Source organism: Erythrolamprus reginae, chromosome 1 (genome assembly GCF_031021105.1).
Source record: "Erythrolamprus reginae isolate rEryReg1 chromosome 1, rEryReg1.hap1, whole genome shotgun sequence".
Lineage (NCBI taxonomy): Eukaryota > Metazoa > Chordata > Lepidosauria > Squamata > Dipsadidae > Erythrolamprus > Erythrolamprus reginae.
The window spans coordinates 231233152-231252547 of NC_091950.1; the positions used below are offsets into that span (position 1 = coordinate 231233152).

Sequence of the window (19396 nt, forward strand, 5' to 3'; positions counted from 1 at the left end):
GAAATGATTTGATTTGAATTAAAAAGATGATGGTTTGAGTCAAGATTCTTGAAAAGCTGGTAGCTGGGTTATTCCAGAAATTCTCAGGACAAACCTATTATCTTAGATCCGTGATTGTGAAGCTGTGGCACGCATGCCAGAGATGTCAGGCAGAGCCTTCTCCGTGGGCTTGCGTTGTCAACAGCTTCTCTTCTGGGTTCTGTTGCATGTATGTACGCTGGAGAGCTGTTCTCTTCTGGGTTCCATTCTTCGCGCAAAGACCAGCATGTAGGCCGGCACCTGGAAGGGAGCAGTTGACCAGTGCACATACATGTGATGGAACTTGGCACATGCACCCTGACTACCTGCCCTCTTCCATGTTCTGGCATTCCAGCATGTACACACTCCAGTTTTGACACTCAGTCCAGAAAGGTTAACCATAACTGTCTTAGACTAATTCAGCCTGACTGTAGATTTGAGATTTGTTGGAAAGGATAATCTTTGGGCTCTTTTAGGTGGCTATATCAATGTGCATTCTTGACATCTGAGCTCTGATCTGCCTCAGTAGTGAGGATGGTGTTTGCTGTTGTCTTTATAGCTTGAAGGTGGGACAACTGAAATGGATTCACCTGGCTCAATTTGTTGGCATTGCAAAGCCAGTGGTGATGACAATAGCTCATGACTTACTGACCACAAGGGGTCAGTATGCAAAAGGGCATTTTTCAAGAAAAATATGAAGCATGTGTCTGGAGGAAATGGAGGGATCTAAATCTGTAAACAAATCATTTATTTATTTATTGGATTTGTATGCCGCCCCTCTCCGGAGACTATAATAAGACAGTGTACAATAATACTAAAAATGATTAAAAACCTATTAATATAAAAACCAAACATACATATTTATTACAAATAAGTTGTAGTAGATAAACTAGCTTTAAAAACTAGTTGGTACTTGGTTTTATATTAAGGATCTATAACAGGTGTCCTCAAACTTTGTTAAACAGACTGTTGTGGGCATGTGGCTGGGTGGGCGTGGCTAGGTGGTCATGTGATTGGGTGGCCAATTTAGCAGTCCATTTTGCCTTTGTCCTTCACAAGCTGTATTTGCCCAACCCAAGGAATCCATTTACTTACAGTAATAAGAACTCCCCACCCAAAGAGAAAAAAAGTGCAAACTTCCTTGCCATTTGCCTAACCTCATTACAGCAGCAGCTTCAAGTTCCTTAAAATAGGTCATTAAAAAAGAATAAAACAAACAGGATTTTTGTTTTGGGGATCACTACAGAACTGAAGTACTGACAGGCTAAGAGAAGCTGTCAGTGAAGTTCCCCCCTTCCCTTCTCTCTATGGGCCCATGTGGTTCCTTTCCCTTTTATTCCAGGCAAAGGCTTCAGAGCACTGCAAGCAAAGAGTGAAAAATTAAAGTTCAGATGTGATAGTTGAATTTAGGCTGGGCAGCTTCTGCAAAATCCCCACCACTAGAGCCCAAACCACATTCTCATACAGGGTCTTCTCCCTCCCACCTAGGACTGAGGCAGCTGCTACAAATCCCTGGAAGAGTTCAAAACACTCTTATACACAGAGTCTCCTCCTTCCCACCTAGGACTGAAGCAGCTTCTGTAAAGCCCAGGAAGAGTTCAAAGCTCAAAACTCTATTCTTGTGTATCAGTCCACCATCACTCTACCGGACAGTATAACTGCTCCACCAGCTTATCCCTGCCCACCCAGCTTATGCCCTCCAGCCTTACCTTTGTAAGATGTGGGCAGCAGAAGTGTGTGGGCAACAATGTGCTGAGGTTCACAGAAGTGTGGCCGCAATCTGCAAGGTCTTATAGGCTGGAGGACGGGCAATAAGGGCAGCAGAAAAAGCCAGCCTTGCAAAGAGTGGCTGGGAGGTGAGGGGTGGGGTCAGATGTGTCCCGTGGGCCGCAGTTAGAGAATCCCTGGTCTATAAGTTAGTAAGCTAAGGTAGTGTTTCCCAACCTTGGCAATTTGAAGATATTTGGACTTCAACTCCCAAAATTCCCCAGCCAGTGCTGGCTGGGGAATTCTGGGAGTTGAAGTCCAGATATGTTCAAGTTGCCAAGGATGGGAAACACTGACCTAAGGCATATGAAGGATATTTTTTTTAAAAAAATAGCAGATAGTAATTTTGTGGTAATGCTGAAAAACAAGAGGCAAAAAATTACTTGTAAAGCCGCGCCGGGGGTGTTAAATAAAAATGCTTCATTAGCAATGGCTCAAATCAACTGCAAACTATTTGTTCTAGGAAAAAGAATGTTAGACTGCATTCTAAAGAAAATGATAGGTCAGAACTATATAAGAAAAGACGAAGAAGCAATCAAGAACAGAGCAACCCAACCACCAAGCCAAGTGTGTTTCTTTTGTTTATTGCAACTTCTTTCCTTTAAATAATTTGCCCTGTCATAAAGGCCTTGCTGTCATCCCATACTGTCCTTACGTCGATGCATTTATTAAGATGATTAAGACTTACATACCACTTTACAGTGCTTTACAGGCGTCATACAGGCTGTGTCAACCTTGAGTCTGGTGGGATTTGAACTGCCAAATTGCAGGCAGCCAACAGAAATGCCCTGCAGTACAACACTTTAACCACTGCACCACTGAGGCTCAGTTATGTTCCATATTAGATATTTGAAACCCATATTTATATTGTAATCTTAGAAAAGTCTATACCTGTAGCGCCCAATATGGGAATTTCTTCCACAATTCTTGCTGTATTTGCTGCATAGCTGCTTTCTTTTTATCCCCTTACATCTCTTCCAATACCTGTTGAAACCTTTTAAGGAAACCTTTTTCCCATTTAGGACTAAATTAAATTGAAATCTCTGCTAGTTACTGTAAGTTAAAAACCAGCCATTCCAATTTATCCTAATGAAATGATATCTTTTTCTGTTTTGAGTTTGATAGCCAAGAAGGTGAATTCCTTTCACTTTGGCAGTGGTGGTGTTCGACATTTTCTACTACCTGTTGTGGCTTGTTTGGTGGGCATGGCTTGGTGTTCATGTGACTATATGGGCTTGGCTCCACAAGGACTTGGAGGCAGATATCACACCTCTTGGGAAAAGGGGAGGCTTTAACAGCAATGAGAAGAAGCTGAAAGCAAAAGTAGCGGCAGCAGGGATGACAGGGGCGTGTGTGTCCCCCTCTACAAGGACTTGGAGACATCGTGCCTCTGAGGAAAAGAGGAACAGCGAAGCCCTAGCTGTCACCCAGGGGGGGGGGACTGCAGAGGGACATGTCACCCTCACCTCAACTACTTTTGCTCTCAGCTTCTCAGTGCAATGTTTGCCTCCTTTCACACTCCTTGCTCAGTGCTGCCATCATCACAATGTTCTTCGCGCATATACATCCCATTGGACTTGCAAGGCGCAAAGAACATAGTGATGAACATGACAGATGGTCCGAGGGAATGAGTGGTGACTGGGGAACTGATTTGGGGGCATGGCCAGCTGACTATTACTACTGATTTGGCAATCTTGGCCAAATTTCTGCCAAAGGTACATGTGAATCAGTGCGAATTGGCTGAATACCACTTCTGCTCTTAGACAATTATTCTGATAGCTATTTCTTTAAGTAAAATTACGTCTGAATTATTAATACAGGTAATCCTGCCAATTACATTTGTAACCCAAGGATTTATTGGAGTGCCGGAGAGGGGCGGCATACAAATCCAATAAATAAATGAATGAATGAATGAATTGAATTGAATTGAATTGAAATGAAATGAAATGAAATGAAATGAAATGAAATGAAATGAAATGTGACCATTCCCTTCTTTCACCCACACATTCGCTAATCAATTGCGCGGGTTGTTAAACACATAAGAGGTATATCAGTGTGGGGAAGGCCATGGAGGGCCTCCTGATGGAATAGGCCACCTGCTTCAGACTATCTAAGATCTCCCCTGACTCACTGAGATATCTCAAGCTATGGGATCCCCACAATTCCTCCCCCTCCCATCCTGCCACACTTGATCACTTACCTGGTGAAGCCTCTCTGCTGCAGTTTCTTTGACTGCTTGCAGTCTCAGTGCAAAGTCTTTGCGTCAGCAAATTGCATCGCTTCAAGCCTCCCACCAGCTTACAAATGCTTTTTACACCAAGACTGGAAACTTCTGAGGGCTATTATCTCAATTCTTACCCAATCTTTACCTTCTTAACTTTGCATATCTTATATTAACTATGTACACTTTATCCACAGTTGCATCTCATTCCCCAAAATTGGTAAGGATTCAAAAGTGCATTCCTTAATATCTTCACCAGGTTTCCTCAAAATTGGGCAGATTTGTTTCTGTCTTAATTACAGCATCTAAATGTTTTCCAATTTTATTTATTATTTCCCAAATTTCCTAGATTTTTTCCTCTTATTTAATCTTTCCACTTTTTAAATTATATAATTTTCAATGTTTTATTCATCTTGCAAAGTTTTCCTCTATTTCGTCAAATGTCTCCAAATGTCTCTTGACAGATTTAGTAACTGATGCTGTAATATTCCTTTGCAACTCTTCAATTTTTAATTTATAATGAAAAAAGGGAAAATAAAAAGTAAATTGTGATATTTTTTCCTTCTTTCTTTATATTCTTAACTCTTTGGACAACATTCCTCCAGGCCTTCCTTTCTCTACCACCCTCTGGAGTTCATTTAAACTCCTGCCTACTGCTTCAGTGACTCCATCCAACCACCTCATTCTCTGTCCTCACGTTCTTCTTTCACCTCAATCATTCCCAGCATTAGGCTCTTCTCCAGTGAGTCCTTCCTTCTCATTAGGTGGCCAAAGTATCTGAGTTTCGTCTTCAGAATGTGGCCTTATAAAGAGCAGTCAAGGTTGATCTCCTCTAGGACTGACTGCTTTGATTGCCTTGCAGTCCAAGGGATTCTCAGGAATTTTCTCCAGCACCTTAGTTCAAAGACCTTAGTTCAAAGTATTGTGTACTGTACTGTTTTTTATTATTGTTGTGAGCCGCCCCGAGTTTGCGGAGAGGGGCGGCATATAAATCCAATAAACCTAAACCTAACCTAACCTCGATTCTTTGGTGCTTAGCCTTTCTTTGGGTCCAACTTTCAAATGCATACATTGCAACTGGAAAAATCATAGCTTTGACTATACCGCCGGGTGATGTCTTTGCTTTTTAATATGCTGTCTAAATTTGTCATAGCTTTCCTCCCCCGGAACAAGTGTTTGATTTTTTGGCTGCAGTCCCAATCTGCGGTGTCTTGCAGGCCCAGGAAAATAAAATCTGTCACTACCTCCATTTCTTCACCATCTATTTGCCAGGAATCGAGAGGGCCAGATGCCATGATCTGCCTTATTGAGTTTCAAGCCCACTTTTGCACTTCACTTTATCTTTTTTCCATGAGGTTTTCATGGCAAAGATACTGGAGTGGGTGGCCATTTCCTTTTCCTGTAGATCACGTTTTGTCAGAGCTCTCTGCTATGATCTGTCTGGTTTGGGTGGCCCTGCATGGCTATGCAAACCCTTTCACCACGACAAGACAGTAATCTATGAAGGGGGTTAGAAACATACTTTCTAATAAACAATATTCCCAATTCAACTGCTCTCTTAATTTCTTTTAAACTTTTATACTTAAAATCTTTGGCACGCTTTTTGCTATTGGTTGCTTTTAAGTTCTTACAATTATTTATTTAGTTTTTATTTTAATCTTGCTCTGGGCCAAAGGAAAACTCACTAGGTCATTTAGCTGCCTTACTGCTTCAAAGATCTTTATAACGTTTAGAATACAGTGTTCCCTCGATTTTCGTGGGTTTGAACTTCGCGAATAGCCTATACCACGGTTTTTCAAAAAATATTAATTAAAAAATACTTTGCAGTTTTTTTCCTATACCACGGTTTTTCCCACCCGATGATGTCATATGTCATCGCCAAACTAATAATTTTTGCAAATAAACAGCAAAAAAAATAAATATTGTTAATAAATAATTATGTTTATAAATATCAGGATCACTAAGTGTCTTATTCAATGGTGAGTACCAGTAATAATGGTGAGTAAATGGTTGTTAAGGGAATTGGAAATGGTAATTTAAGGGTTTCAAAGTGTTAAGGGATGGCTTGTGATACTGTCCATAGCCAAAAATGGTGTATTTACTTCCGCATCTCTACTTCGCGGAAATTCAACTTTCGTGGGCGGTCTCGGAATGCATCCCCCGCAAAAAGTGAGGGAACACTGTATTTGTAATACAAAGTGAATTAGAAAGTGGAGTTTGGGGCAAACCAAGTGTCCTTTATGCATGCTCAACATGAGGCTGTAAGCTTGATATTTCTTCCTTGGCTCTTGATCCTATTGAAATACTGAAAAACAATCAAGCTATTTCCAAAAGTTAATAATTTTGAGGTTTGGGGATTTGGGGGGGGGGGTAATACATGTTACATTACATCTGTGAGTTTCGTTGAAATCCCTTGATTATAAGCTGACCCCAAAATCTCAGTTCCTGAAGTCCACTCCTAAAAAGCTGTCTGGGGTACATGTGAGTGATCTTATGATCTGTCCTTTTTCTGGAGAGACGTTGCTAGTCAGAGCCTTCTGGATACTCATCTCCATAATGCTGTTTCTCCTTTTCATTTGCTACATATCCTCACTGGAAATTCCAGATGAATGCTTTGAGGAAAAAACAATAAATTTAGATCAACATCTGAAATGAAATTTGCAGGTGTTAAGTTGACTCCTTAAAACTTGCTCAGTAATATAGTTTTGCTTAAAGTAGCATCCCGGGTTACATTCTTGTGATAAGCATCCCTTACAAAGTTATATTTCATTATCAGGATAAATCTTATAAAATGTTTGTGTCCACTGTACAGCGGTAATTTTTGTGCATGCATTTTAAACCATTTGAATCCTTGTTTGTGTTCAGTCTTTATTCTTGTAAACTGCCTTTGAAATTGCTCCTGATTTCTTTGTTCCAATAAAGACTGATGAATTTGATTCATACCAATATAAGGTCAACTTTTGCCACAACTTGATTCATAAGTTTTAAAAAATGAAGTACTCAAATCCAAACAGATTTGTAAAGTAAGGATTGTATTATCTATCCAGATGTGATGTTTTCACCATAATGTTTCTGTTGCTAATGGTTTTGATTTATGTTTCATTTTAGAACACCTTTCAATTACAATTTTGTGGACGATGGTCAAAACACTTGACCTGGCTTAATGGACATCCACCACAAGATGGCGATAATGTCACAGTAGAAAGAGGACAAATTTTACTATTCGATACTAACACAAGCATTCTTAATATGCTTCATGTCAAAGGTTTGACTCTTTTTTAAAAACCAATCCTTTTTTCAGGTGAAGGAATGCCATTGTTAGAGAAACCTGAAGGAGAGTACTAGTACATGCTAAATGTAGGGAGTACTGAGAAAATTCTTTCTTACTAAACTTTTACTAAATTATATTTATTTGTCATTCATATCTTTGTGAATACACTCACAAACTAAATAACAAGACTTAACAGTAGCCAAAGTAGCAAAAACTATCCTGCCTCTCTGGAATTATTCAATGCTACTTAAGATACTTTCTTGCTAACATCTTTGCATGCTTACATACTGTATAATTATGTAATATTAGTGTTATAGTAATAACAATAACATTACTGTACTCACATTGCAATAGGTCAACACAGAACTGATTACTGACAATGTTGCTGATGCTTTGCGGTGATTGCTCTGACTTTTATTATATCAAATTACCAAGGTTTTAGATCCTAGGATAAATACAAGTCTCTCCTATATCTCCTATATCTTCTATTCTATCCCTAGAATATCTATCCTTTATGCTATTCTCTCATAGTTACATTTTATTTTTATATTTTCTCTTCTATTCTTTCTCGAATACATTTCACTCGAGTATATCCTCTATAACCTTCATTGTGTATTATTGTGTAGTGGACAAAATAAATAAAATAAAATAACTAGGTCCCCAGCAGTCAGGTTTCAGGCCCGGTTACAGCACGGAAACTGCTTTGGTCACGTTGATGGATGATCTCTGGTGGGCCCGGGACAGGGGTTTATCCTCTGTCCTGGTGCTCCTTGACCTCTCAGCGGCTTTCGATACCATCGACCATGGTATCCTTCTGCACCGGCTGGAGGGGTTGGGGGTGGGAGGCACTGTTCTTCAGTGGTTCTCCTCCTACCTCTCTGGCCGGTCGCAGTCGGTGTTAGTGGGGGGTCAGAGGTCGGCTCCGAGGTCTCTCCCTTGTGGGGTGCCTCAGGGGTCGATCCTCTCCCCCCTGCTATTTAATATCTACATGAAACCGCTGGGTGAGATCATCCAAGGACATGGGGTGAGGTATCATCAGTACGCTGATGATACCCAGCTTTACATCTCCACCCCAAGCCCAGTCAACGAAGCAGTGGAAGTGATGTGCCGGTGCCTGGAGGCTGTTGGGGCCTGGATGGGTGTCAACAGACTCAAACTCAACCCGGATAAGACAGAGTGGCTGTGGGTTTTGCCTCCCAAGGACAATTCCATCTGTCCGTCCATTACCCTGGGGGGGGGATTATTGACCCCCTCGGAGAGGGTCCGCAACTTGGGCGTCCTCGATCCACAGCTCACACTAGAGAACCATCTTTCAGCTGTGGCGAGGGGGGCGTTTGCCCAGGTTCGCCTGGTGCACCAGTTGCGGCCCTATCTGGACCAGGTCTCATTGCTCACAGTCACTCATGCCCTCATCACCTCGAGGTTCGACTACTGTAATGCTCTCTACATGGGGCTACCTTTGAAAAGTGTTCGGAAACTTCAGATCGTGCAAACTGCAGCTGCGAGAGCAGTCATGGGCTTACCTAGGTATGCCCATGTTTCACCATCACTCCGCAGTCTTCATTGGCTGCCGATCAATTTCCGGTCACAATTCAAAGTGTTGGTTATGACCTTTAAAGCCCTTCATGGCACTGGACCAGAATATCTCTGAGACCGCCTCCTGCCGCACGAATCCCAGCGACCGATTAGGTCCCACAGAGTGGGCCTTCTCCGGGTCCCGTCAACTAAACAATGTCGGTTGGCGGGCCCCAGGGGAAGAGCCTTCTCTGTGGTGGCACCGGCTCTCTGGAACCAACTCCCCCCAGAGATTAGAACTGTCCCTACTCTCCCTGCCTTCCGTAAATTCCTTAAAACCCACCTCTGCCATCAGGCATGGGGGAATTGAAACACCTCCCCCGGGCATGTTTAATTTATGCATGGTATGTTTGTGTGTGCGTCTGTTAGTATATGGGGTTCTTTTAAATCTTGTATAAATTTTAAAGTTTTCTGATTATTTATGATTTGTTCTATCTTGTTGTGAGCCGCCCCGAGTCTTCGGAGAGGGGCGGCATACAAATCTAAATAATTAAATAAATAAAATAAATAACAAGAGAGGTTAAGTAAAAGACAAATTCTGATCCTGTTCCCCTTCCACAAATCTCCAAAAGCCACACTTGAGTCTTACTACTCCTGGTGTAGGAGAAAAGATGGAATGGAGCTGGAAGAAGAGAAGATAACACTTTGCAGTTTGTGAACTTGTAATTTATGTTCCAGTTTAAAGCCAATGTGTTGAATACAGATTCTTGAATCAATAAAACTGGAGAGGACCTTGCAGATGTTTAAGAGCATTTATCTGCTGTGTGTAGGAAATCCAGAGTAAGACCATTCCAAATTGTTGGCTATGTAGTACATACCAACCCCTATTATCTAATTGCTTTGTTTTTACAAAGAATCTTTTATTATTATTATTGTTGTTGTTGTTGTGAGCCAGGGCGGCTCACAACAATAATAACAATGTACAAATCCAATATTTAAAAACACAATTTAAAAACCCTTATTAATAAAATAATTGCACAACCCAATCAAACCATACATAAAGCAGTAGTTAGGGGAGGTGTCAATTTCCCCATGCCTGGTGGCAAAGATGAGTTTTCAACAACTTACGAAAGGCAAGGAGGGTGGGGGCAGTTCTGATCTCTGGGGGGAAGTTGGTTCCAGAGGGCCGGGGCCACCACAGAGAAGGCTATTTCCCTGGGCCCCGCCAGACGACATTGCTTAGTCGATGGGACCCGGAGAAGGCCAACTCTTTATATACTTTATGTTTTGACTGGTGCATATTTTAAATGATTGCTGCTTTGTCTCTTTTGAAACTAAACTGTGGGACCTAATTAACCACTGGGATTCGTGTCCCACTCAGTCCCACTCTGCTGTTTTATCAAACTAATTTTACAGCAGAAAATCTCCTTTTCTATATATCTGTATTTGAAAATTGTCCCTGCATTTCAGTAGCACAAGCTGAGGTCTGCCAGTGTCTTCTTAGGCACAGATGTACCATTCTGTAGTAACATTACCTGGATAATAATTGGTATATCAGTAAAACATTAAAATACATCAATACACTGGTTGCAGCGGAACATGTTCCTCCTTCCATTAAGAATTTCCAAGTATGCCTTGATAAAAATTTGTATAATGGAGGAAATCTCTAAGTGCTTTGCGCTGTTAACTTTAGGAATACATAATGGCTCATGAGAGAGGTAATATTCTTTTATTGGCTTTCTGAAAGATATGTAAAACACATTTTTCAGATGGTATTTGTATGATATAGTCATGTGAACCTAGGAAAGCGTATCTTATCAACTCATTAAAAATAGCCTTTTGAACACAATCAAGTGAAAAAACTGGCCTTAGGAATTCAAGAATGGTTCCTTAGTCCTAACAGTCTTAGTTTCAGGCTAAATAAGTTAAAGAATCCACTTTATATGCTGTTCTTAATTCCATAATGGAGAGGCTTGTATTGTATTCTGAAGCAAATATATTTAGCCAACTTACAATGAAGCTTCCTTTAGAAGCAAAGGTATTCAAACTATTTTAAATTAGGATGTTGGACTTTTCAACTACCGTAACCTGCTTCTAACTTCTTAAAATATGGTTGCAGTACCTCCCACTTGGCAATAGTTATTACCTAAACAAATAACAAAGGGAGCCCAGGGTGGTGATGGGGGCGGTACAGGGAAGGAGAGAGGAGACAAAGGAAGATATACTAGCAATTGGGCCAGAGATATTCAAATGAGCCACAATCTGAGTTAGCTCACAAATTGTCCTATAAAACATTATCATAATGCAGTTCAAAATGAGCCTCGCCACTGGCAGTGTGTCAAGTAGCAGGCTGTGCACCAAATGGGGCATTGCTGAAGTCACAACATCCACCCTTGCCCCATACTGAGAGATTTAACTTTCATAAACAAAAGTGGGGTGCCAATCCATGAGAATGGAAGCTGTGCTACAGGCAGGCCGACTCTAGCCTAGCAGAAAGGCTGCACAGTGTCTTGCTAGTTCATTTACTTTTATGGAAAAGAAATGCTGTTCATTGCCTTGGAAGGATTTCATTTGAGCTTGAAAGAATAATAAAACCTTTTGGCCCTACCTTTTTTTTTTTTTAAAAAAGTGGCAGATAATAACACTGTAGCAGATCAAAACAATGGATAATAATACATAGAGAAATGCATGTGGAAGAAGCTGCTGTCTTATGACCACTGATGCCTTAACTGATAATAGATATGGTCAGAATTTGGCAGGAGTTTACGCAATGAAAGTTGCTTCCCCCTCTATTATTTTACATAGGGATATTTTAATAAATGAAAATGTAAAATCATCATCTGTAACTGTTTGGGAATAAACTTGGGACAGAATTTCCTTTCTCTATTTACCAAACTGTATTATTTATACTATTATTTATATATAGTATAAATAATACTATTTATTTGTACTATTTATATATATATTTTTCACCAAACAAATAAGTCCTATAAATTATGAAAATGCCCATGTAAACTTTGATCTGAAAAGCAAAATGCTTTCGAAGTCGGATTTTGTTGAGATATTACTACCATTTGTATTAATCTTATTCGGCACTGTTTAAAATGGTCATGGCATGTTTCTATGTGCAGAATGTGTGATAGTCCACAAAGTGGACCTATCGCTGTGACTGTGGCTTCCATTTGCTCCATTGTCTTTTTGTCACTTTAAGTCCAAAGGCTTTCAGTTCAAAATGCGACTAGATCTCATAGCTCCATTAATCAAGGAAGTGATCAACTGCCATGTTGGTTGGTCTTATTCGACTTTCTGTCTCTCTGAAGTTTGTGAAAAAGTCCCCATGAGTAAAAATAGGTTTCCACAGCAGCTGCTACCCATTGCTGCTGATTCTTCCATCCATAAATGCCTGTATGCAATGGTCATAACCTTCCTTCTACTCTGGCACTTGCTTTCTTTGGCAAGCCTAGCCACAATTGATGAAGTGCAGCAAACACAATGCTGCTTCAGCTTGGTTCACGTGGAGCAGTTTTCCTCCAAACAAGATGCTCTATCCAAGCTGCTGATTAAATCACCATTGTTTGGCACTGGCCCTCTTAGGGAAGCGTCCAAGCAGCTTGCAGGAGAGCACATGCCATCAGAACAGATGGGCACACATGCAGATGGCCAAGCAGCATCGGCATCAGTTTGGGGAGTTTATTTCTGACTGAGAATGCTCAAGCAGCTGCCTCCATGCAACTCTGAGTGGGAAGAAGGCTTTGATCCAGAAAAGTGCTTTCATACGCTGCTTGACTTTAAGCACACATTGAGTTTCATTAATCCTAATGAGAGAACACTGGCATATTAAAAATGCAGCACCCATTTAAATGCTTGATGAATTGGGAACTGGAATTGATACTGTTATTGCATTATGAATGTGTGATGGATTTTAAAAAAAACACTTTGACTCGTTGCAATGCAGGGCTTTACCCTTCAACTAGGGTACAATGTTAGACAGCTGGTGGTACACTGGTATTTCTAATGACAAATGTGCGGTGCTTTCATAGATTGGCAGACAAATTTTCATTATGTTGTCTTTACTTTGAGGTCCTTGGTGCTCTCTGAGCTTGGGGTTTTACCAAACTGGGAAACATCATTGGTGCGAGGAGGGAGTGGGGGGTAGCTCTCATTTCATTTTCCAATGGCTTGCCCTGTCGGTGTTGATGGGCATGGCCTTGCTAGTTTCTTGATTGATTTTATTTTCTCTGAAATAACTAGATTTATAAAGTCATTATAAATAGGAATTTAGAGGAATGACATGCTGAGTATTTCATACAAAGTATTTCATACAATTTCCATGGGTATCTGATGGACGTTCTTACTCTTATGATCCATAGATCTTCTATAAGCAGAAGAACCTTTTCTTGGCTACATTCCCTTAGAGAGAAACTGCCTCATTCCATCTCTTCATCTTGTGCTATGCAATGGATTTTTAAAAGCAAATTTCTAAAAGTGTTTTTTTTCCTTCTTGACAAAGAAAGAAAGAGAAAGAAAGAAAAAAGGAAGGAAGAAAAGAAAGGAAGGAAGGAAAGAAAGAAAGAAAGAAAGAAAGAAAGACGGGCAGAGATTAATTTGGAACCACACAAAATATACCAGCAGGCAACTACAAAAGGGCATTGTAGTTGCCTGCTGATATATTTTGTGAATATTTTGTGGTTATTATAAGCAGCATAAATATTTGCTATGTCAATGGTGCCAAGATGACAGGAATGAGAAAACAAAGACTAAATGGAAGAAAGGAGAGTTAAATTTGCTGTCCCATTACCAATGCCTGTGATGGGGAAGAGGTAGCACACAGAGCCCTCTCTGTGAGGATGCGCACCATCGCCAGCTGCTCTTTCAGGTTCCATCACCCATGTGCACATTGGCCAGCTGTTATCTTCCGGGTTCCAGTGCATGCATGCGGGCCGGAGGAATGCACACGCTGGAACCCAGAAGAGCAGCTGGCTTCCAGACATATACACACACTCTCTTCTGGGTTCTGGTGCTCCAGCATGTGCACGCACACACGCACACACTTATGTGTACATTCCAGTTTCGGCACTTGTTGCTGAAAAGGTTAATCATCACTGACCTATGCTCGTCCAGGGATAGTAATGAATTTCCTGGTAGGGCTTCATTGAGGCTGCATGGATTCTAGGCAGCAGAGAATTCATCTTGGTCCATACCCCTATCATCAAATGATGAAATGCTGTTACAATCCAAGGTAAATGTTCTCTGAGGTGATGCCTCGATTTGATATCTTCTGGGAAGTTCTAGAATGCTTCTTCTAATCTCCCTCCTTCAACAAAACAAAGATAATGGCAAATGCTGTCGTCAGGCGGAAGCCATCATTTTGAGTTGGAGATTTTAGTCTGCCACAAGTAGAATAGTACTGTGGGAATTGGGAAGAGGTGGTTGCATGAGAGGGAAAAATACTAGCCATAACAAATTCTTTCCAGAGATTCAAGGTCATCCTTTGTTCAGCACCAACTGGAAGTATATGGGAGGATTGTGAATGTTGAAAGAACCAGAGTGGTGCATGTGATAAACTTGTGGATGCGGGAAAGAGAGATGAACCTTAACATGGGTGGAGAACTGTAGGAAAAGTTAGTATCAGGTTGACTACAGTTCATAACCAACATGGCTGTTAATAAATTGGAAGTTGGAAGAAAGCCAAGGTTTGGACTCTGATTTATTTCTTGGATACTAATTGGAATGTTGTATCTCTCTCCTCCCACATATGACTATATGACTGTAAGTTGTTGCTTGTTTCCTTATTATTTATATTAATATTGATTGTTTCCTGATTGATTATTTGTACCCTATGACAATCATTAAATGTTGTACCTCATGATTCTTGACAAATGTATTTTTTTCTTTTATGTACACTGAGAGCGTATGTACCAAAGGCAAATTGTTCCTCCAATCACACATGGCCAATACAAAATTCCCTTCCCTTCCCTTCCACTCCACTCCATTCCACTCCACTCCACTCCACTCCACTCCTACTCCTACTCCTACTCCTACATTGTATCCTATCCTATCCTTACTGTACTAAGTGTTGTAATTGAATTTAAATTATATGTTTAGTTCAGTTGGAAGACCTCATAAATACTGTTAGTAGAGTTCATTTTTATTTCTCGGGATAACCCGACAGTTATTCCTTGCTTTCTTGAGTAGACATAATAAACAGTAAGAAAGATTGGAGCCAAATACTTTGGTTAATCAGCATTTATTATTTTCTGTTCATGGGAAACAGATCAAGTGCTGTGAAAGCAGGTTGTATGTATGTGTGTATTATCCTTGTAGAGTAAAAGCTGCATATTTATTATAAATTAATAAAGTACGGAAAGGGATGAGTTCAGAAGGCTGGCAATTGAGACACATTATATGTCATTTACTTGTTTAGATAGAAATGCCTGTAAACTCTGAAAAATGTTATAATTAGCTTAACAGACTGGAATGTAATCTTTACCTGTCATAGCAATTCTTTCTCTCTTACTTTACGGATATCTTTACCACTCAGGCATTAGCTTTCTCTTTAGTAATGTCTGGATTTTTCAAAAATGACAGTGAGAAAAAAAAAATGCCCACTGGGGAAAAAAGAAATTAGATTTTTAATATCACTTGAAAAGTATATTTATGATTGTACTTTACCACATGCATTGACATTGGCTGTGTCAGCTGTTGTCAGAGGTCTTCCATCCCTAGGTACATGTTAAAAAATGTGTGTTCACAAGTATGGCTTGGAAGAAATTTGAAGATCTTTCTACTGAGGTGCAACATAGAGTGAATCTTCCTCTCTGGGAAGAACTACTTTGAGACACTTATTTGGATAAAGTTTACTTAATTCTCATTGTGAATCAATTTGCTCAGCATGGTTCTTACATAAGCAAATAGAAATATTTTTGTGTGCTTGTCAGTGGTAGGCAAACAATTATTAACTTTCTGAAAGGAAAAATATCTTATTAGCAACAAAGAATGTTCTTTCTGCGTCAACTCAGAAAGCTCAAATTGCCCAAGGAGCTGCTGATACGGTTCTACGGAGGAATCGTTGAGTCTGTCATCTGCACCTCTATAACTGTCTGGTTTGGTTCTGCAATCCAGCAAGACAATCAGAGGCTTTAGAGGATAAGCAGAACTGCAGAAAAAAACAATTACTGCCAATCTGCCTTCTATTCTTGTGTATACTGCACAAGTCAAAAAGAGGGCTGTAAAAATATTTACAGACACCTCATCCTGGATATAAATTGTTTCAACTCCTACCCTCAAAACAATGCTATAGAGCAGGGGTCCCCAACCACCGGGCCGCGGACCAGTACCGGGCCGCGGGGCATGTTGCACAGGTCCGTGGAGTCAGCAGCTGCCGGCCCTCATGCCGCCACCCCCTCCCTCCAGCGCTTTGCCTCCCGCCGGGCAAGAGGCCTCGGGAGGCAGGTTCTGCCGGCCACAGGACGATGGACGGGACAGAGGGGCGGGAAGGACCGAGAGGCTCAAGCCTCTTTTGGCTTCTGCCGTGGGGCGCTTTTGCGTTTTTGGCTGGGGGGAGGCAGGAGGGCCAGCCTGACCCCCTCTCTCCAGCGCTTAGCCTCCCGCTGGGCAAGAGGGCTTGGGAGGCAGGTTCTGCCGGCCACAGGGCAATGGCGGGAAAGAGGGGCGGGGAGGACCAGCACCCCCATGCTTAATCCTGCCCCCAACCACACCCCTTTCCGCCCCCACCGGGCCATAGGAAAATTGTCTTGCTGAAACTGGTCCCTGGTGGAAAAAACGTTGGGGACCACTGCTATAGAGCACTGCACACTAAGACAGCTAGACTACAAGAACAGTTTTTCCCCAAATGCCATCACTCTGCTAAACAAATGATTCCCTCATCACGTTCAAACTCTTCACTAAGGCTGCATTACTATTATTATTAGTCCTCATCATTCCTATCACTCATCTCCTCTCATTTATGACGGTTGCTTTATCCTTATGATTTATATTAATATTGATTCTTTCCTGATTGCTTATTTGTACCTTATGACAATAATTAAGTGTTGTACTTCATGATTCTTGACAAATGCATCTTTTCTTTTATGTACAGAGAGCATAGGAATCAAAGACAAATTCTTTGTGTGTCCAATCACACTTGGCCAATAAAGAATTCTATTGTGTTCTGTTCTCTTCTGTTCTACTCTACTCTACTCTACTAAGTTTGTTTCCCAGTATATGGATTGCCACAATGATTTAGAATCCCAAGAAAATGGAAAACAGAGTTGGAACAGAAACTGAAACAAAGTTATCTGTAGACTATCAGTCCTATTAACTTGATAGTGAAAACAACAATAGGAACAAAATAGACAGGTTTTGAGGCCAAAGAATAGAGGAAAAACAGTAAAAATGAATTACATTTTCGGAGAAGTCAATCACAAAAAAGGTATCATTCTGGAATGTTCAAGGAAATTTGAAAGACTTGTACATTGGTTATCTATAGGAGCTCAGATTTAAAATGTGAGTGCAGCAAAATTTCCAAGCTTGAATGAATACAATACAGAAGATAATGTCTTAAAGTTTAAAGTAATAAATAAAATTAATTTCAAAGGCCAATCCTTTATATGATCATATCATATGATCTTATATTAGAAGGAGAAAATAAAGTCAAAGGGGGGGGGGAATAGAATCAGAACATTTTGTTATCTTTTTTACTAGCATTTTTTGCTTCCAATGTTACATTGAGAACATGTTCTCCAGTTTTAGGAAACCAACTTTACTTTCTTCACTGAAAATAATAATAACCAAGACTTTACTATTCTGTGAATGATATTGCATCTTACGATGGTTCTCATTTAGTGTTGTTGTTGTTCACTTTAGGTGGCAAGCTGGTATTTATTGGCCCTGGTCCCCTACATCTTCACGCTCATTCCATCCTTGTGTCTGATGGAGGGGCACTTGAGGTTGGATCTCCCAAGAAGCCATTCTGTGACAGGGCCAGTATCCATCTCCATGGAAGTGCCTACTCTGAAGAGTATTTCCCATATGGAGCGAAATTTCTGGCTGTGAGAAATGGAACCCTGTCCATGCATGGTGAGTTATATAGAAAAGTCTTTGCTATCAAATGGGTGTGCATTTTGATAATATTCATGGCTGTGGCGAATATGGGTCAGGTTTAATGAAAAAATAATGAGATACTTAGAAGTGCTTAGCTTTCACAATTCATACTGCCAGGTTTTAGAGCAGAGCAAGAAACAAGTGACCCTCCAGATATTTCTGAAATTCAAGGTTCATCAGTTTAAACTGTCATTGGTTAAAGGAAAAGGAGGCTGCTGAGATATGCTTTCCTTCCAGAAATTTTGTTGCTAAATTTCAATAGATAATGGTCATGTAACTGTGATATGATATCTGAAATGGGCGTGTCAACCTCCATTTAGTTTTACAATGTCAGCTGTACTTGCCACATCGCCTCTTGTCCACTCTGGCCATCAGCCTATGCGCCATCTGAGCTCTATTGTAACCTCTCATCAGAAACATACATAGAATCTTGCTCTTTTCCTTCTTCAGAACAATAACTTTACAATATGGGTTCAGACATCTTTTTGCAACTCGGGCTGCTGTTCTGTCTAACCATCCATGAAGTTGATCAGGAACATACTTTCTAGTGGATTTGAATCCAATGGTACTAATAAAAATGCCAACATCCAAGTTAATAATGAACATTTGACTGGATGGAACCACCTATAGCAATAGCATCCTTGAATGCAAGACAAGGGATAAAACAGGGATCTGCAAAACAATCTGTAGTCACTTTATTTTGCTGTCACAGTTTGCTTTTACTTTTTGAAAGTGGTTCCAGTTCTAGACAACCAATGGGACAAATAAAAATTGGGTCTTTGAGAGATCATTGTTATGTGTGTTAGAGAATCTCCATGAATGAATGTAAGTTTCTGTGTATTTATTTTGGATGTCCAAAAGTTCCACTTCCTTAGCAGAAATTCCTTTTTTAAAAATATAGGAGATGACACATTTCATTTAGCTTGGAGGAAACATTTAAAAAAAATATTTAGGATTTACTAGAGAAGGGAATATTTGTATTCAAATGGCAGAAGATTTACACTGCTTACTCTGCCAAATAACATCAGACAAAAACACCCTGAATCTGACATTTCTGAACTTAAGTTAATTTTCAATAAAATCAGTTTGTACAAGTAACAGAAATATGTAAGCTGTTGCTTACATATTTCTGTGGTTCTGATGCCTCCTTCTGTTAGTGAATTCACATGGTAAATTACAGCTGCTGACAGAAATGGAGCAAAAACAGGGCAAAGTACAAAAATAATGTAATGTTAATGGGTGTGAATATCTAACAGATCTTAGCTATATAAAATCTTCTCGGGAATCCAAGAGGTTCTTGTTTCTTCAGTTTGAAAAAGAAACACATGGAGTGAATCAATGGCTGTGCTGTTTATTGAGAGCTAAGAAGGAGCCTCCATTCCTCTTTGGTTTGCTACTTGAGAGAGGATATTTTGGGAGGGAGCAGCAAAGGGAGAGAGAGAGTTAAAGATCGATTAGAAAGTGAATGAGAATATATGAGGAACCACTTTATCCTGATGGCA

General features: G+C 40.3%; 1 protein-coding gene across 8 annotated transcripts in view; it reads left to right on the forward strand.

Moving 5' to 3' along the window:
• The window catches only part of PKHD1 (PKHD1 ciliary IPT domain containing fibrocystin/polyductin), a 359271-nt gene that overhangs the window by 129351 nt on the left and 210524 nt on the right, over nt 1-19396 (forward strand). For all 8 annotated transcript variants that reach the window (XR_011557350.1, XM_070732513.1, XM_070732506.1 and 5 more), the window contains 2 exons: nt 7115-7271; nt 17658-17870. Coding sequence is in view for 7 of the 8 variants with exons in the window: in XM_070732513.1 (XP_070588614.1) it covers nt 7115-7271; nt 17658-17870 (370 nt within the window). In the remaining variant the exon portion in view is untranslated. The remainder of the gene's footprint in view (nt 1-7114; nt 7272-17657; nt 17871-19396) is intronic.